The 21,454-nt window shown below is 39.2% G+C and overlaps 1 protein-coding gene across 1 annotated transcript in view; it reads right to left on the bottom strand.

Moving 5' to 3' along the window:
- LOC124782008 (zinc finger protein 37-like) overlaps positions 1-21,454 on the bottom strand; it is a 148,290-nt gene that overhangs the window by 26,649 nt on the left and 100,187 nt on the right. The window contains exons 10-11 of the mRNA XM_047253906.1: positions 16,222-16,304; positions 6,984-7,174 (exon numbers count right to left, since the gene is read on the bottom strand). Of these exons, the coding sequence (XP_047109862.1) occupies positions 6,984-7,174; positions 16,222-16,304 (274 nt within the window). The remainder of the gene's footprint in view (positions 1-6,983; positions 7,175-16,221; positions 16,305-21,454) is intronic.

Below are 21,454 nucleotides of genomic sequence, written 5' to 3' on the forward strand. Positions count from 1 at the left end.
TGACACAAACACAGCAATTAAAGTGTAGTCTCAGAAATATCAGTTAAAGTTTCATGGACATTAATAAATTGGTTTCTAGTCAATTCTTTGTCTCAAACATTGGAAAAAAAAGGACACTGCATGCAATTCAGAACTCTTAACAGGCTTCTCAACAACATACGCCTAAAAGAAGATAGATGAGGTGACTTACCGAACGAAAGCGCTGGCAGGTCGATAGACACACAAACAAACACAAACATACACACAAAATTCAAGCTTTCGCAACAAACTGTTGCCTAATCAGGAAAGAGGGAAGGAGGGGGGAAGACGAAAGGAAGTGGGTTTTAAGGGAGAGGGTAAGGAGTCATTCCAATCCCGGGAGCGGAAAGACTTACCTTAGGGGGAAAAAAGGACAGGTATACACTCGCACACACGCACATATCCATCCACACATACAGACACAAGCAGACATATTTAAAGACCCTTAAATATGTCTGCTTGTGTCTGTATGTGTGGATGGATATGTGCGTGTGTGCGAGTGTATACCTGTCCTTTTTTCCCCCTAAGGTAAGTCTTTCCGCTCCCGGGATTGGAATGACTCCTTACCCTCTCCCTTAAAACCCACTTCCTTTCGTCTTCCCCCCTCCTTCCCTCTTTCCTGATGAGGCAACAGTTTGTTGCGAAAGCTTGAATTTTGTGTGTATGTTTGTGTGTCTATCGACCTGCCAGCGCTTTCGTTTGGTAAGTCACCTCATCTTTGTTTTTATATATAATTTTTCCCACGTGGAATGTTTCCTTCTATTATATAAAAGAAGATAGAAGTTGACAGTGTTAAATTCTTCCCCCTATGAATGGTGGGGAGGCTTGCGTGCCTCAGTGATATAGATAGCCGTACTATAGGTGCAACCGCAATGGATGGGTATCTATTGTTAGGCCAGACACACGTGTGGTCCCTGAAGAGGGGTAGCAGCCTTTTCAGTAGTTGCAGGGGCAACAAACAGTCTGGATGAATGACTGATCTGGTCTTGTGACATTAACCAAAATGGCCTTGCCGTGCTGTGAATGGCAGAAAGCAAGGGCAAACTACAGCTGTAATTTTTTCCCAAGGGCATGCAGCTTTACTGTGTGGCTAAAGGATGATGGCATCCTCTTGGGTAAAATATTCTGGAGGTAAAATAGTCCACCATTTGGATCTCCAGGTGGGGACTACTCAGGACATCATTATCAGGTGAAAGAAAATTGGCGTTCTACAGATCGGAGCATGGAATATCAGATCACTTCATCGGGCAGGTAGATTAGAAAATTTAAAAAGGGAAATGCACAGGTTAAAGTTAGATATAGTAGGAATTAATGAAATTTGGTGGCAGGAGGAACAAAACTTCTGATCAGGTAAATACAGGCTTATAAATACAAAATCAAATAGAGGTAATGCAGGAGTAGGTTTGATAACAAATTAAAAAAAAAAAAATTAAAATTTTTTAAAAAAAAAATAGAAGCATGGGTAAGCTACTACAAACAGCACAGTGAATGCTTTATTATAGCCCAGATAGACACGTACCACAGTAGTACAAGTTTATATGCCAACTAGCTCCACAGATGACGAAGAGATTGAAGAAATGTATGATGAAATAAAAGAAATTATTCAGATAGCGATGGGAGACAAAAATTTAATAGTCATGGGTGACTGGAAGTCGATAGTAGGAAAAGGAAGAGAAGGGAAAGCAGTTGGTGAATATGGAATGGGGGTAAGAAATGAAAAAGGAAGCCGCCTGGTTCAATTTTGCACAGAGCATAATTTAATCATAGCTAACACTTGGTTCAAGAATCATGAAAGAAGGTTGTATACATGGAAGAGGCCTGGGGATACTGGAAGGTTTCAGAAAGATTATATAATGGTAAGGCAGAGATTTAGGAACCAGATTTTAAATTGTAAGACATTCCCAGTGGTAGATGTGGTCTCTGACCACAATGCATTGGTGATGAACTGTAGATTAAAACTGAAGAAATTGCAAAAAGGTGGGAATTTAAAGAGATGGGACCCATATAAACTGAAAGAACCAGAGGTTTTAGAGAGTTGAGAGCATTAGGGAACAATTGACAAGTACGGGGGAAAGAAACACAGAAGAAGAAGAATGCGTAGCTTTGAGAGATGAAATAGTGAAGGCAGCAGAGGATGAAGTAGGTAAAAAGACTAGGGCTAGTAGAAATCCTTAGGTAACAGAAGATATCTTGAATATAACTGATGAAAAGAGAAAATATAAAAATGCAGTAAATGAAGCAGGCAAAAGGGTAAACAATTATCTCAAAAATGAGACTGACAGGAAATGCAAAATGGCTAAGCATGGATGGCTAGAGGATACCTACAAAAAAAAATTAGACACACCTTTACAGAAAAGAGAACCACTTATATGAACATCAAGAGCTCAGACAAAAAGCCAGTTCTCTGCAAAGATGGGAAAGCAGAAAGTTGGAAGGAGTATAGAGAGGGCCTATACAAGGGCGATGTACTTGAGGGCAATATTATGGAAATGGAAGCGGATGTAGATGAAGATGAAATGGGAGATACGATACCGTGTGAAGAATTTGATAGAGGACTGAAAGACCCAAGTCGAAATAAAGCCCCAGAAGTAGACAATATTCCATTAGAACCACTGATAGCCTTGGGAGAGCCAGCCCTGGCAAAACTGAAACCATTTGGTGAGCAAGATGTAGGACACAGGCTAAATACCCTCAGACTTCAAGAATATAGTAATTCCAATCCCAAAAAAAAAAGCAGGTGTTGACAGGTGTGAAAATTACTGAACTATCAGTTTAATAAGTGACGGCTCCAATATACTAACATGAATTGCTTGCAGACGAATGGAAAAACTGGTAGAAGCCAACCACGGGGAAGATCAGTTTGAATTCCATAGAAATGTTGGAACACATGAGGCAATACTGACCCTACAACTTATCTTACAAGATAGATTAAGGAAAGGCAAACTTACGTTTCTAGCATTTGTAGACTTAGAGAAAGCTTTTGACGATGTTGACTAGAGTACTCTCTTTCAAATTCTGAAGGTGGCATGGGTCAAATACAGGGAGCAAAAGGCTATTTACAATTTGTAAGAAACCAGATGGCAGTTGTAAGAGTCAAGGGGCATGAAAGGAAAGCGGTGTCAGTAAGTCTGTTCTGAAAGAATTTGTATGGAGTGTAGCTATGTATGGAAGTGAAACATGGACGATAAATAGTTTAGACAAGAAGAGAATAGAAGCTTTCGAAATGTGGTGCTACAGAAGAATGCTGAAGATTAGCTGGGTAGATCACGTAACTAATGAGGTGGTACTGAATAGAATTGGAGAGAAGAGGAATTTGTGGCACAACTTGACTACAAGAATGGATTGGTTGGTAGGACATGTTTTGAGGCAACATGGTTCACCAATTTAGTATTGGAGGGCAGGGTAGAGGGTAAAAGTCATAGATGGAGACCAAGTGATGAATACTCCAAGCAGATTCCGAAGGATGTAGGTTGCAGTAGTTACTTGGAGATGATGAAGCTTGCAAAGGATAGAGTAGCACTGAGAGCTGCATCAAACCAGTCTCTAGACTCAAGACCACAACCACAACATCTTTATAATAAATTCAACTGGGAAGAGCACACCACAGAACTGCTGAAGCACCTAAACAGAACTCCACTGGCAATGCAAATGTTGTCAAATAAAAGATTCAGAGCAGTAATGTGAACATCCAATTGGGATCTGTGGCAGGTACATTACATTAGCATACTTGTTTTTCATTGTAAATGTTTATTCTTGTTATTCTGAACCATTCTACACCCTGGAGGACCACCTCACTATGGATCATTTGGTATAAGTAGTACAGGGTGATTAAAATTACAGTTAAACTTTCAAAACACTGTAGAAATAACACTACTGGTCAGAATGACGTCAAATTACAACAGAATATTATTGGAGAATGGGGAAAATGTATAGTAGAAGAAAAAAAATAGTACCCAGCTAATCTTTTTGTTACGCATGTCTGACCTATCAAGGGGAGTCCTACAGATCACCACCCAATAACACACGTCTAAAAATCTGCAGCCAATACTGTCACAGAGTCACCGTAGCCTTTGGTTGAGACCCTCGTCAGTTCCATGCCAAAAGACCCTGATCAACTCTGGGAACAATGCTACAAATTGTCAGCTCTGCTTGCTTTCGTGCTTTATGCACTGATGCTCTATTGGTTAGTGGTTGTATTTCCTTTATTTTACTCATGACTCCAAGCAGGAATTTCCATTATTGTGGGCCACCTACTTTCAGACGACCATCCTGTTCATGGACTTCGTCCTAAAGGAGCCAATCCTTGGTGTGGTTCCCAAAAGCAAAAGAAAGTGGTCAAATCTACCATCATAAGCATTCTCTTCCTGAGCCTGTTATGTGTGAAATAAAACCACTTTTTAGAGACCTGAGTGACCCTGTTTTGCTTAGTAAATGTCTTCATGGGAGCACTCAGAATAAAATGAAAGTTTCAACCACAGCATATGGGAAAGATTACCCAACAATGTTTTTGTAGGACTAAATACTTTAAACGTTAGTGTACTAGATGCAATGATATGTTTCAATGATGGAATGATACGAAGGTTGGAAGTCCTGAGAAATTTAGGCACAAAATGTGCCTCTAATATTGAAGATCAATTGCTTGCGTATGACAGACAACGGGTGCATGAAGCTGGAAGATTCGCTCTTCAAGTTACCAAAGAAGCAAAAAGTGTTAAAAGGAAAGCCACGAGGGAGCTTGAAGGTGAACAAATGCTGTAGCATGAAGACTATGCTTCAGGGATGTTCTGAGGCACAGTTTAATTGGACTCGTTGTATTTTTCAGAATTCAGGTACAAATATTTCCTAAACTTTATAAAGCATTACTCTAATTTTTTTCTGTAACTTGCAATAGTCCATACTTATGTAGTACACCTAAGCTTTATTGCAGAATCAACTAAATTATAAAAAAATAACATTTTTATTAGGAAAGCAGGTTCAAAAATATTCAAAATATTTGTAATTTGTTCAGAAAGTGTGCTGCATTACCTGATATCAACAAAAAATCTGTAAAATGTATACATTATAAACAGTGCCTGAAAGAAATAGGTGTTGATTTTTATGTAATACTGAGCCAGAAAAGCACCTGCTTTTCCTATTATCTGTTTTATGTGATCATTCCACTTTAGGTCCCTCTTAGACTGTTACTCCTTGTTTTATGATAGTTACTGTTTCCAGCCACTTGTCACCAACAGTGTAGTTTTACAGTAGTGGATCTCTTCTCCTAAATAAATTATATTTGAATGGAATCTACCTGCCTGAGTTTGTAATACAATTAGTGTCAGTCTACACAATAAAATGCCTTGGACCAGTCACTGACAACATCAACTGATTATATTTTAGATTAGATTAGATTAGGTTAATACTTGTTCCATAGATCATGAATACGACACATCGTAATGATGTGGAACGTGTCAGGTTAATAAAAGATGTCTGTACAAGATATTACATTACACAAAATATTGCATGACACTAATGTTTAAGTTGTTGTTTTCTCCCCCCCCCCCCCCCCCATTTATATCCAAAAAATCAGCCAATGAGTAGAAGGAGTTGTCATCTAGAAGTTCTTTTAATTTATTTTTAAATGTTAGTTGGCTATCTGTCAGGCTTTTGATGCTGTTTGGTAGGTGACCAAAGATTTTTGTGGCAGCATAATTTACCCCTTTCTGTGCCAAAGTCAGATTTAACCATGCATAATGAAGATCATCCTTTCTCCTAGTGTTATAGCTATGCACACTGCTATTACTTTTGAACTGGGTTGGATTATTAACAACAAATTTCATAAGTAAATATATATACTGTGAGGTTACTGTGAGGATCCCTAGATCCTTAAATAGATGTCTGCAGGATGACCGTGGGTGGGCTCCAGCAATTATTCTGATTACACGTTTTTGAGCAATGAATACTTTTCTACTCAACGATGAATTACCCCAGAATAGGATGCCATATGAAAGCAGTGAATGAAAGTAGGCATAGTAAGCTAATTTACTGAGATTCTTATCACCAAAATTTGCAATAACCCTAATAGCATACGTAGCTGAACTCAGACATTTCAACAGACCATCAATGTGTTGCTTCCAGTTTAACCTCTCATCAATGGACACACCTAAAAATTTTGAAAATTCTACCTTAGCTACAGACTTCTGTTCAAAGCCTATATTTATTACTGGAGTTGTGCCATTTACTGTACTGAACCGTATATACTGTGCTACATAGGCTTTTAGTATTTGGTGCTTAAGGCTATAAATGAAATTCTGAGTTGATAAATCCTTCCAGAAACCAAACTGTCACATACTAAATTGTCAGTATTACTCTTGAGTACATTACTTTTTGGTCTTTAAATATGTCTGCTTGTGTCTGTATGTGTGGATGGATATGTGCGTGTGTGCGAGTGTATACCTGTCCTTTTTTCCCCCTAAGGTAAGTCTTTCCGCTCCCGGGATTGGAATGACTCCTTACCCTCTCCCTTAAAACCCACTTCCTTTCGTCTTCCCCTCTCCTTCCCTCTTTCCTGATGAGGCAACAGTTTGTTGCGAAAGCTTGAATTTTGTGTGTATGTTTGTGTGTCTATCGACCTGCCAGCGCTTTCGTTCGGTAAGTCACCTCATCTTTGTTTTTCTATATTACTTTATGGAATATTGTACAAAAGTTGTCAATAAGAAAATTTAATGATTTTTTACCTGTCAATTCTCTTAATAAAGGTATCTTTCAATTTCTGGAAAAATTCATTGTGTGTTGCCGATGAATTACACGTACCACTAAGGATATGTTTCACTGAGTTAGAACAACTGTACAAGATTATCTTTGAAATTCCATCAATACCACACAATCTTTCATTTCGGCGGGCTTTAAAAATTCTTATTAATTAAATTCATGAATGTTTGTGCTACTTCAGGCTTATTAATATTTTGTAGAATGATAAAACTTACAAGAGTCAGTGATGTCATCTAGAGCATCTTCAGGAGACTTTCCCTTGTATATTACTTCATCATCTTGATTAAATGTACTTGCATCACACGTAGCCTGGCTGCTTTTGCTTGAAATACTTAGACTGCTTGTATCACTGTGATGCCTTTCTTCGTAAAGTTCATCATTTTCTTCACAGGAATTCGTCTGACTTCTAAAAACAAAAGGAAATTTTAATTTCTCCGTGATATGTTTTTAAAAATGTAACGCATGGATTTTCATTGTGCATTGTCTCATTGTGAGCAACTTTTACATTTCATCATCAGTAATGGCATTCGTAATACTTATCATTATGATCATTAGACATGATAATATGATAAATAATTTTTGCAAGCCAATGAAGTATAAACTGAAATAAAAGTACGGGTTTTTGTAGAAACTTAAATATCTGATAATTTGCTTTTGAGAGTTATACCACAGAGGTCAATTTTAGCAAACTGCATGCATTATTTCAAGCCACATAATACAAAAGAAATTAAACGTTAACTTAAAGAAATACAGATGCAGATAAGTATCTCTTTCTTCACTCCTACTTCTTGCTTACTTCCCAAAGTCCATAAACCTAACCACCAAGGACACCCCATTGTAGCCGGTTACTGTGCTCCCACTGTGACAATCTCTGCACTTGCAGAACAACAGCTTCATCCTATTACCGGCAAACTGCCCCCCCATCATGAAAGACAAGAATCATTTCCTCCAACGACTCACCATAGTGGCTGTTCTTTTACCAATCAACACCCTGCAATCGCCGTCAATGCGACCTCCTGTTACACGAACATCCCCAATGCCCATGGATTGCCACCATTGATCACTACCGTTCCCATTGCCCAACTGACTCCAAACCTGTAACCTCCTTCCCGGTCACCATTAACAACTGTATCTTCACCCGCAATTTCTTCTCCTTTGAAGGCATCACCTACAAACAAATATACAGTAATAGGCACCTACATGGTATGATCCTATGCCAACTCATTCTTGGGCCATCTACAGGAATTCTTCCTAACCATCAGATTCCCAAACCCCTCACCTTGTAAAGTTTCACTGATGACATCTTCATGATCTAGACTGATGGTGGGGACAGCCTACCCACATTTCTCCAGAACCTTAACACCTTCACCTGGTCCTCCTCAACCCAACAAGCTACCTTCCTCATGATGACTTTTATCCCAAAACTGGCTACGTCAGTACCTCAATGCATGTCAATCCAACCAATACCCCACTCTGACAGCTGTCACTCGTTCCACATCAAGTAGTCCTTCTACACAGCCTAACCACCCACCGTTGTCACATCTGTAGTGACTAGCAGTCCCTCTCCAAATATGCCAAAGGTCTCATTGAGACCTTCACAGACTGAAATTACCCTTCCAATCTTGCCCAGAAACAGATTAGCAATACCTTATCTCTCCAGTTAACCACCACCTTTCAAAATTTTACCATGCAGCCACAGATGAACATTGCCCTTGTGACCCAGTACCATCTAGAATTGGAGCTAATGAATAACATTCTCCACCAGGAGTTTGACTAACTCTTGTCCACAATCGCTGTCCCAACCCCTTGCCTCATAACTCATATCCCTGTAACAGAATAAGACGCAAGACGTGTCCCCCCTCCCCACTACCACTTACTACAACCCCGTCACAGGCATCTCCCATCCCATCAAAGGCTGGGCTACCTGTGAAATCAGTCGTGTAAGCTATAAACTAATTTGCAACTATTGCGCTGTTTTCTATGTGTGAATGACAATTGACAAGCTGTCTGTTTGCATGATGGCCACTGCCAAATTGTGTCAAACACCACCCAATACTCATTAAGATTTTCAGCTTCGTGACTACAGACCGGCATGTTACCGAGGTGGAGCTTGGTGGGCTTATAAACTCAATCGGTAATCAAAATTTCTCTGAAACAAACGAGCACAATCTATGCTTGACAAATATCAAATAAAGCAGCACACTGCCAAAAATACGACAAACATGTGAAGCTTGATCATCTATGGGGGTCTTTATGATTTTGGGCACACCACAATCCAACAGCATGGGGACTACTGGCTGATACAGGTGAAATAAATCAGTAACCTATCTATGATATCTCATAGCTTCATAGGTAAAACCACCTCCTACTGTGTATGGTTGGTTACCATCATCCAGTTGCCTTCAACTTATGCTAAGCTCTTCACTCATGATGTAGACCATTATCATTTTATGTTTTCAACACTACTGACCTTTCTTTTTCCTTATAGTTCCCTGCTCTTTAACAATTAACCAACTTTTTTATTATTTTTCCCATTGTGTTGTATTCCAGTAGCTTTATTCTCTCTTCTTATTTAACCCTCTCTGCTCGCCATTGTCTTTAATGAATTTCCTCATCTCTGCTTGCTTTACTCTGACCTGTTTACGCTGTCTTTTACTTCTAATCTATAGTCCTTGTATCTATAGAGAGAGAGAGAGAGAGAGAGAGAGAGAGAGAGAGAGAGAGAGAGTGTGTGTGTGTGTGTGTGTGTGTGTGTGTGTGTGGGTAGCAGCGGCACATGCACACACATGCACATACTGGTGTTGAGAACTGAATGAACAGTGAAACACAACTAATGGATAAGCCAAACAAAACTGAATTGTTTTTTACAAGACAGGCCTTTTATTCAGAGGATGGAGACTCTACTCATCATCCAGTCATCCTAAATTAGGTTTTTGTGGTTTCCCTATTATTTCAGGAAAATGTCTGTTTAGTTCCTACTATAAGGCCATGGCTGACTACCTTCCTCATCTAGCCAGACTCAACCTGTCAGTGAATGAATACCCCATGTCAAATACCAAATAGTCTTGCAAAAGTGATCCATGGATGAATAAAACTACTATAACTTTTCATTATATGTTCTGGGATGTCACTTGGTTGCATGTATGTATCAATTTCCTTAGTAGCCCCTCAAACATTTTTCCTTCCATTCTTTTCCTTCTTTACAGCTAACGGAATGCCTAGTTTTGAAAGCTTTCTGGTTTTGTCATGAAGGTGTAACTGACTCTAGGTGTGCAGTCACCTTGTGATGTTACAAGTAGACAGTTTTGAACCTCAACAAGATAAACAAACACAAAAATGTATTGTTAAGTTCCAAGCTTTTATACATCCTAAGACAATTTTTTTCTTGTCAATTCAAATGCCTTCTGCATAAACTCTGAACATTAACTATACTTGACTTATGCTGCCTTATCTTTCTTGGAGAAAATATTATCTACCTGTATGTACTCCTCTACCCTCACTGTATCCTTTGCTTAGTTATGTTCCTCCAATTTCCTCAATCCAAATTATTTCCAACTCAGTATTTGCATATCCTAATCTTTTCTCATTCCACCATCCTCTGAATGGAATGTAGACAGATACTGAGTAAAAATCTGGCATTTCTCACAATGTTAAGTTACTTGTACTTTCAAAGGTGTGTATGTGGAGGGAAAAAAAAAAGTTAACTGACAGTATACTTTCCCACGGAACTGTAAAACTTATCAATCCTTTGAAAGTTAACGTTTTATACACCGGCATAGAACTTCCCGACACAAAAAAAATAAACGCATTTTTGAGAGATCTTTGACGTGCAGCAACACGTATATTTTCATATTACGATACACTACATATTTTCGTACTAGGAAAGCATAAACTGAAACTCCACCAAACACAGCACGTTAGTTTCCAAAGCACTGAAATCGAGACTGCGATGCCCTTCTGTAAGCCAGTCATGGCTTATCTCACCAGCCAATGACAGCAGATATTCAGAGCATAGGACAAGCAATGTAGTCAGCCAATAACAACATCACTGCTAAGTAGCATGAAAACACAATCAGGAAAAGTTAATGGTTTAAATTAATATACATTGTAGCTACAAGAAAATCTAAGCTTTCACATACAATATTTGTCTTTTTTGTGTGTGTTACATTCTAAGACCTTCCCCATGAACCATGGACCTTGCCGTTGGTGGGGAGGCTTGCGTGCCTCAGCGATACAGATAGCCATACTGAAGGTGCAACCACAACAGAGGGGTATCTGTTGAGAGGCCAGACAAACGTGTGGTTCCTGAAGAGGGCAGCAGCCTTTTCAGTAGTTGCAGGGGAAACAGTCTGGATGATTGACTGATCTGGCTTTGTAACACTAACCAAAGCGGCTTTGCTGTGGTGGTACTGCGAACGGCTGAAAGCAAGGGGAAACGACAGCCGTAATTTTTCACTACGGCAGCTTTACTGTATGGTTAAATGATGATGGCATCCTCTTGGGTAAAATATTCTGGAGGTAAAATAGTCCCCCATTCGGATCTCCGGGCGGTGACTACTCAGGACGACGTTATTATCAGGAAAAAGAAAACGGGCGTTCTACGGATCGGAGTGTGGAATGTCAGATCCCTTAACCAGGCAGGTAGGTTAGAAAACTTAAAAAGGGAAATGGATAGGTTAAAGTTAGATATAGTGGGAATTAGTGAAGTTCGGTGGCAGGAGGAACAAGACTTCTGCTCAGGTGAATACAGGGTTATAAACACAAAATCAAATAGGGGTAATGCAGGAGTAGGTTTAATAATGAATAGGAAAATAGGAATGTGGGTAAGCTACTACAAACAGCATAGTGAACGCATTATTGTGGCCAAGATAGATATGACCGCAGATGACAAAGAGATTGATGAAATGTATGATGAGATAAAAGAAATTATTCAGATAGTGAAGGGAGACGAAAATTTAATTGTCATGGGTGACTGGAACTCGATAGTAGGAAAAAGAAGAGTAGGAAACGTAGTAGGCGAATATGGAATGGGATTAAGGAATGAAAGAGGAAGCCGCCCGGTAGAATTTTGCACAGAGTATAATTTAATAATAGCTAACACTTTATTCAAGAATCATAAAAGAAAGTTGAATAAATGGAAGAAGCCTGGAGATAGTGGAAGGTCTCAGATAGATAATATAATGGTGAGACAGATTCAGGAACCAGGTTTTAAATTGTAAGACATTTCCAGGCGCAGATGTGGTCTCTGACCAAAATCTATTGGTTATGAACTGTAGATTAAAACTGAAGAAACTGCGAAAAGGTGGGAATTCGAGGAGATGGAACCTGGGTAAACTGAAAGAACCAGAGGTTGTAGAGAGGTTCAGGGAGAGCATTAGGGAATGATTGACAAGAATGGGGGAAAGAAATACAGTATAAGAAGAATGGGTAGCTTTGCGAGATGAAATAGTGAAGACAGCAGAGGATCAAGTAGGTAAAAAGACGAGGGCCAGTAGAAATCCTTGGGTAACAGAAGAGATATTGAACTTAATTGAGGAAAGGAGAAAATATAAAAATTCAGTAAATGAAGCAGGAAAAAAGAAATACAAACATCAAAAATGAGATCGACAGGAAGTGAAAAATGGCTAAGCTGGGATGGCTAGAGGAGAAATGTAAGGATGTAGATGCGCATATCACTAGGGGTAAGATAGATACTACGTACAGGAAAATTAAAGGGACCTTTGGAGAAAAGAGAATCACTTGTATCAATATCAAGAACTCAAATGGAAATCCAGTTCTAAGCAAAGAAGGGAAAGCATAAAGGTGGAAGGAGTGCATAGAGGGCCTATACAAGGGAGGAGGAGGAGATTAGTGTTTAACGTCCCGTCGACAACGAGGTCATTAGAGACGGAGCGCAAGCTCGGGTGAGAGAAGGATGGGGAAGGAAATCGGTCGTGCCCTTTCAAAGGAACCATCCCGGCATTTGCCTGAAGCGATTTAGGAAAATCACGGAAAACCGTCTATACAAGGGCGATGTTCTTGAGGACAATATTAAAGAAATGGAAGAGAATGTAGATGAAGATGAAATGGGAGATATGATACTGCGTGAAAAGTTTGACAAAGCACTGAAAGGCCTAAGTCGAAACAAGGCCCCAGGAGTAGACAACTTTCCATTAGAACTACTGACAGCCGTGGGAGAGCCAGGCCTAACAAAACTCTACCACATAGTGAGCAAGACGTATGAGACAGGTGAAATACCCTCAGACTTCCAGAAGAATATAATAATTCCAATCCCAAAGAAAGCAGGTGTTGACAGATGTGAAAATTACCGAAATATCAGTTTAATAAGCAATGGCTGCAAAATACTAACTTTAACTCTTTACAGACGAATGGAAAAACTGGTAGAAGCCAATCTCAGGGAAGATCAGTTTGGATTCCGTAGAAATGTTGGAACACATGAGGCAATGCTGACCCTACGAGTTATCTTAGAAAATAGATTAAGGAAAGGCAAACCTACGATTCTAGCATTTGTAGACTTAGAGAAAGCTTTTGACAATGTTGACTGGAATACTCTCTTTCAAATTCTGAAGGTGGCAGGGGTAAAATACAGGGAGCAAAAGGCTATTTACAATTTGTACACAAACCAGATGGCAATTATAAGTGTCGAGGGGCGTGAAAGGGAAGCAGTGGTTGGGAAGGGAATGAGACAGGGTTGTAGCCTATCCATGATGTTATTCAATTTGTATATTGAGCAAGCAGTAAAGGAAACAAAAGAAAAATTTGGAGTAGGAATTAAAATCCATGGAGAAGAAATAAAAACTTTGAGGTTCGCCGATGACATCGTAATTCTGTCAGAGACAGCAAAGGACCTGGAGGAGCAGCTGAGCGGAATGGACAATGTCTTGAAAGGAGGATATAAGATGAACATCAACAGAAGCAAAACGAGGATAATGGAATGTAGTCGGGTGATGCTGCGGGAAGTAAATTAGAAAATGAGAGGCTTAAAGTAGTAAATGAGTTTTGCTATTTGGGGAGCAAAATAACTGATGATGGTCGAAGTAGAGAGGATATAATATGTAGACTGTCAATGGCAAGGAAAGCGTTTCTGAAGAAGAGAAATTTGTTAACATCGAGTATTGATTTAAGTGTCAGGAAGTCATTTCTGAAAGTATTTGTATGGAGTTTAGCCATGTATGGAAGTGAAACATGGACGATAAATGGTTTAGACAATAAGAGAATAGAAGCTTTCGAAATGTGGTGCTACAGAAGAATGCTGAGGATTAGATGGGTAGATCACATAACTAATGAGGAGGTATTGAATAGAATTGGAGAGAAGAGAAATTTGTGGCACAGCTTGACTAGGAGAAGGGATCGGTTGGTGGGGCATATTTTGAGGCATCAAGGGGGCAGCAATTTAGTATTGGAGGGCAGTGTGGAGGGTAAAAATCATAGAGGAAGACCAAGAGATGAATACACTAAACAGATTCAGAAGGATGTATGTTGCAGTAGGTACTGGGAGATGATGAAGCTTGCGCAGGATAGAGTAGCATGGAAAGCTGCATCAAACCAGTCTCAGGACTGTAGACCACAACAACAACACACTCTAAGATCCATCACACAAATTTCCCAGTAAAATTTAAAATAATGACATAAATGACTGGTCTTCTGGGTTCGAAATTCTTGTAAGTGGCTGGTCCTCACAGTGTTGAGTTTTAAATGAGACTCAAATGCTCTGTGATTTAAGGACTTCATCACACATTCTCACACGTAATATAATTCATCTTGAGTAAAAGGAAATTTACTTTGTAAGTAACGCTTCTCAAACCATCATGTGCAATATTTTTCCAATACCTGTTAGAAATAGTTTCGTTTCAGCATTTGTGAAAGAGCACCAGAAAACAGGCGTTACTGCACGTGGGCAGCTGCGATGGCGGAGGAAGCCCATATGTTCGTACTTACATAACGTCATAAAGGAAGCAGGGCATCAGAGGATATTCCAAGAACATCGAACTTCTGCGAACCACACTAATAATTTGGCTTGAAGTGCACATTCGTATATACAGATTCACAATGAAGTAGGCTCCAACCTGATATTATGCTTTTCTGTGTGGTTTTTGGAATGGAAATTTTCTTGGAGTACTAGTACTGTTCTATCACATGTTTGTTTCTTTATTATGGAATAGTGTGACACGTATCAGAAGTTGAAAACGCACACATGAAATTGGCGAACAGTTTGAACTAGCCTATACTGTGGAACAAAATGCATCGTTTCAAATAAATTGACTGCTTCAGCGGAAAAAATTGATGAAGGCCAAATTTTTTTTAGCAGACCAACAAAAATAAATTCATTACTCTGCAAGGCTATTAATGCTTGACCACCAAAAACGTGGAAATAAAATAAAACCAGAAAACATACTAATAATATATTTCAGCTTTCCGTAGAATGTATTTTAATTCACTTGATAGCTCCCGGCCTCAGAAATCTGCCTTCTTTTCGTCTGATGTGAGAACCGTGAATGAAGAGGAAACAGCAAAATCACTAAATGTAAACACAGGTCACGTGGAGATTACCCCTCCCCACTACAACTCAGACTGCCCTGCACATGGGCAAATCTGGCAGCTTGGGCATGTCAGATAAATTTTTCCAGTTAGCATCTGGCTTCGAGTAGGCAGAAGTGGGAGAAGGTATTGCTCATATATGACTGAACAGTAAATGCGCACGAGCCTGCTGGCAACCGCTCAAACGAACCTAAACGATTGTGATGTCACGCTCATCGGGAGCAGTTTGTTGTTAAGAAGTATTGCATAGTTTTCGTCCTAACGCCTTTGACACATTTTGCTGTTGGCAGACGCAGGTGCTTGCATAGCATTTTGTTGTAAATGGCGCATCTCCTTTACAATTGAAGTTTTATACTTTTTTCCTCTCGTTTTCATTTTATTGCTCCAGTATTATTCTTCAGTATGTTATACAGTAATATTCTTTGTTAGATTATCAGATCTTACCAGTCAAAATTACAAATATTTAACTGAAAACTAAAATAAAGAAGAATTTGCGGAATTCTGAAAATTCCCAGGTTCTTCCTGGTTTTCTCCTGGATGTAAATATTCCCGGGTTTTTCCTGGATTTCCCGACTGTTCCAGAGTGTATAAACCCTGTTTCAATACATCATAACACTGTCAAACATTTCCCTCTCTTTTAAAAAGTCACTGTGAGTATGAATGCCTAAGTTACTATCTACTCATATTCCACATAATATTTGCTCTGCATGGTCACATTAACCAGCTTGTTCCATTCATGTAAAATATGATTCCACACAGCCCTACTGTTTCAACATATTTTGAATAGCTTCATTGGTTCATTTCCAGCACATATTTTGAAGAATTTAGTAATTCCAACAATGCTGATCCAGTTTAACAAATAATCAGTGTACTTACAATTGCAGCACAAAGTATTAATATTTGTGCTAAACTTACGTAGTGCTTACAGTTTCTGGGGTTAAATCGGCCTGCATTTCCATTTCCACATCACAGGGCTCTTCTTGGTGAGAACTGTCAATCTATTTAAAAGGGAAAAAAATACTTTATGCAATGTCTGAATAAATGATGCAGATTTACATGTGTAAATTTACAAATTAATATTTCTTTTGCAATGCTCTACATATGGTTACAGACTTTCTAACATGTCTCATCACAATTTCACTTTCAATACACATACCACAGAAAATTCGTAACACAATTATAATTGTTTCACAATCCATACATCAGTAACTTAGAATCAACAGGCCACAACTAAACAACTAAACAAAAACTCTTCAGCATTTGGAATGTAACTAGGTGTATGAGGACGGCCCACTACTCTTCAAACAGAAGAGACTTTTAGCACCATGATATACCGAAAATGATCTTTTTTATGGGCCTTTCTCCTCCTTAGTATCTGTTCTATTTCAAGAATAGGTTTTTCCTCCTAAAAGCAAAATAGAAAGAAGAATGTAATTTGTGATAAAAGGTGAAGCAGAATAGGTGAAAACCCACAACTTAGTGTCATACGACGCAGGTGGCATTTATGATTACGTTGCTTTCTACAGCATGAGCTTTATCTTTCCCTTCATGATTAACTTACTTAAAACTGGGAATAGCCACTATTTTCTAGGTATCTGATGATATATATCTAAAGCTATGGTGCATTTTTCTGGCAGTAGCAGATCATCAAAACATTCTATGACAATATTGTGAAAAGGGGAGATTGCTGCACACCACACAGCAGAGATGCCAAGTTGCAGACAGGCGCAACAAAAATATTAGTAAAGATTAAGCTTTCAGCCCAAAGGCCTTCTTCTGCATTAGACAAAATATCTCACTTATATCCCCTAACACAAAGTGCAGGGTTTTCACCTTTTCTGCTTCATTATCTACCATAAATTACACTCTTCTCCTTTCTCTCTTGCATTTTGGATGGCAGACATACTGTTGATATTTGTCAAATTTCATTTGTTTGTGATAGGGTCGTCCACAAAGTAATTTCCGTTTCTATTTCCATCTGCAGCAGCGCTACGATTGCAGTTCTGAGCATGCGTGGCAGTTGCTCTGACTCAAGGAAAAGACATGTACACCATTTTCAGATCACTGCTGCTGATGTGCGTTTTGTAGTGCTTCTTTATACTGTCAGCCATAATTGAGAATGCTCCCGCGTGTGAAATCAAATCTGTGATTTAGTTTCAAAATGCAAAGAAAGTTAAACCAAAGGAAATTCATCAGCAAATATGGGAGGTTTATGGACAAAATGCTATGTGTGATTCAATGGTTAGAAGATAGGTCAGACTGTTCAACGAAGGACATGATCAAGTGCATGACGAAGAACGAAGTGAATGCCTGTCTGTTGTTACTGATGAACTGGTTCACACAACTGAAGAGAAGATTATGCACAACTGTAAGTTTACACTTAGTGCCCTTGCTATGGAAGTTCCGCAAATCCGTACCTGGTGGTCAACACTTCAACGATGATGACGAGCTGAAAGAACATGTTACCACATGGTTCTATGAAGAAGGCACACAAAAACTTGTGTCACGCTATGACAAGTGTCTATAAAATTTCAGAAGCTATGTAGAAAAGTAGTTTAACAGTTGCAGATTTTTGTACAATAAATATTTTATCTGTATCTGTACACTTTTTTTTATATAGCCGAAAGGAACTTACTTTGTGGACGGCCCTCTATATATATTTTCCAACCATCCTTCACCCACCTGTCCCCTTCCCTGTTCCCACTCCATCACTAAACAGCCTTTTATTCCACCAACACATTCAGTCTTTTTACTTCTTTTCTGGTTTCTGGTACCCCAGCAGGTTTAATGTTTATCGCTACCGCGAGGAAACTATCACTGAACCATTGACTTCAGTGCCACATCATTTCTATTAAAAATAATTTTTCAGAATGTAATTTAATTTATCACATTAGTTTTGTTTGTCGTCTGATACTGATCCAGAGGCATTTTCCTTTAGCCTTCATGAGTGCCGTGTACTGCTGGGTCACTTCTGAATTACTTTTGTTGCCTAAAAGCTTTATTCCACAGCTCTGAAGTCACTGGAGAAGTCTAAACTGAGAGTATGAAGACTTGCAGCAACTGTAGGATCTGATTTAATAGTCTTAAATGTAACTGAACCTTTAGATCTAGTTCCTACATTACTACTGAAAAATGCAGCTAGGAACTGTGGTCTCTCTGTTTCTGCCAAAAGATGAATCAGACTAGTTTCACGATTATTCTCTCTTTTACACTTTGATATACATACATCAAAAAAAGTTTTGCATCACCCCAGTTCCCAGAACTCAGGAAGATAGACGTTGACTGTGGATATTGTATCACAGACATAATACCTTTGACGGTTCAGTCACTAAAGCAGCCCAAAGATACAAACAAACATGCATGCATGAACAGTGCCTGTTAGACGGAGGGGGTTCAACAGCCATTCAGTTCTAATGATTCCACCAGGAAGGAGTTACATGGCTTGTGTTGTCTGTAGTTCAACCATGCCTAGATGGTCAATATCACGGTTTGATTGTGTCCGCATTGTTACTCGGTGCCACACAGGGCTCTCAACAAGGGAAGTGTTCAAGTGTCTCAGAGTGAACCAAAGCGATGTTGTTCGGACATGGAGGAGATACAGAGAGACAGGAACTGTCAATGACACGCCTCACTCAGGCCACCCAAGGACTACTACTGCAGTTGATGATCGCTACCTACGGATTATGGCTCAGAGGAACCCTGACAGCAACACCACCATGTTGAATAATGCTTTTCGTGCAGCCACAGGACGTCGTGTTACCACTCAAATTGTGCACAATAGGCTGCATGATGTGCTACTTCACTCCCGACATCCATGGCAAAGTCCATCTTTGCAACCACGACACCATGCAGCACATTACAGATGGGCTAAACAACATGCCGAATGGACCGCTCAGGATTGGCATCACGTACTCTTCACCGATGAGTGTCAGATATGCCCTCGACCAGACAATTGTCGAACACACGTTTGGAGGCAACGCAGTCAGGCTCAATGCCTTAGACACACTGTCCAGCAAGTGCAGCAAGGCGGCGGTTCCCTGCTGTTTCGGGGTGGCATTATGTGAGGCCAACGTACGCAGCTGTTGGTCAGGGAAGGTGCTGCAAGGACTGCCATTCTCCGATTGATAGTGCAACCATATTGACAAAGAATTCCTCTTCATGGACGACAATTCGCGCCCCCATCGTGCACATCTTTTAAATTACTTTCTTCAAGTTAACGACATCACTCAACTAGAGTGGCCAGCATGTTTTCCAGACATGAACCCTATCCAACATGCCTGGAATAGATTGAAAAGGGCTGTTTACGTACGACATGGCCCACCAACCACTCTGACAGATCTACGCCGAATCGCCATTGAGGAGTGGGACAATCTGGACCAGCAGTGCCTCGATGAACTTGTGGATACTACGCCAGGATGAATACAGGCATGAATCAATGCAAGAGATTGTGCTACTGGGTATCAGAGATACTGGTGTGTACAGCAATCTGGACCACCGCCTCTGAAGGTCTCGTTGTATGGTGGTACAACATGCAATGTGTGGTTTTCATGAGCAATAAAAAGGGTGGAAATGATGTTTATGTTCATCTTTATTCCAATTTTCTATATACATTCCAGAACTCTCGGAACCGAGGTTATGCAAAACATTTTTGATGTGTGTAGGACACAAAAGCCACCACTCCACATGTTTTTCTCTGTTCACCTCATGTCACAGGATACAAAGATTAGTATGGGTACAATAATACTTACCATTAGATAATCGAAGTATGTAAAAAGGCTATGTGCAATCATGAATCAAGGTACACACTTGTACATAATGAATGCATGTAAAGTATGTATGGGGTTGCAGCCAAAGACCCAATACTGCATTATTCAGACAAGTGGTATTGGGACTATTTACAGCAGATGAAATGAGTCCCCAATAAATACTCCAACTACTCTTATCAGTGAATGCAAAAAACTACTGCCAGATTCTGTGCATCCATTTATTTGCTTACATTCAACAAGACAATACTTGACAGCATCATTAACTGAATTGAGGTGGAGTAACTTGCGGAGTTTTCAAGAGATATAAGGGTGTAAGTATGTGTGTGTGTGTGTGTGTGTGTGTGTGTGTGTGTGTGTGTGTGTGTGTGTGTGACTACGTCACCTCATTCCAATCCTATTGAGCACTTATGGGTGTGGACATGACAATTTTAGAAAATGGTAACATGAAAAATAACGTAAATTAGCAGTTTTAAAAGACATAATGAAAATTCTGGATTTTCCATTATTTGATAACACAAAATTAGTGGATTTTTATGAGATATCGTGAAATTTGTAATTTTGCCACTTAAAATTGTTATAATTCTGAGGATGGCAGTTTACTGACATTTGTAACTGGTAGTTATTGAATGTTAAAACTACCTCTAAGCTGTTCAAGGCAGAGGTCCATGTATAAACTTACACCAACAGTTCATTTTCCATGTAACTAACTCTGATATCATGTAATTAACTTTGATGTGACAACTAAGATAACACTGATATTACCACAAAAAACCAAATCTGGCAAATGGCTCCAAATCTGGCAAATGGCCCTGAATCTGGCAGATAACTCCAAGAAGTTTGATGACCACGGCTGGATCCAAAGCCTTTGTGAATTTTTTTTAAATGAAATCATTCCCCTTTAGGCTGTTAAAACATTATTTATTGTGACTGCAATTTTGACACGTGGTCATTTTCGAGCATTTAGGATGTTGTAACCCCCTCAACAATACTAAGTTGCGACATGCTGTGTAAGAGTAGTTGCATTTGGTGGTCTGAATTTATCTGCTCTTCCATATACCATAAACAATAGAAATCTGATGAAATAATGATATAAACATTTAAATTTAAATCTCATGTAGCACATTAACATCTTTGCCACTTGTGTGGTATATTTAAACTTGAATGTTACTATCATTATTTCACAATCTTTCTAATGTGTGTGATCTATGGAACAGTAGATAAATTCACATCATCACATGCAACAACTCTTCCACAGCATGTTACAGATTTATATTACTGAGTGGGTTACAGAATCACACAATGCTTGAACGTGACCACATGTCAAAATTCCAATCTCAATAAATAATGTTTCAATTACCTGAAGTGGAATAATTTCATTCAAA

This window comes from Schistocerca piceifrons, chromosome 1, assembly GCF_021461385.2.
Source record: "Schistocerca piceifrons isolate TAMUIC-IGC-003096 chromosome 1, iqSchPice1.1, whole genome shotgun sequence".
Classification (NCBI taxonomy): Eukaryota; Metazoa; Arthropoda; class Insecta; order Orthoptera; family Acrididae; genus Schistocerca; species Schistocerca piceifrons.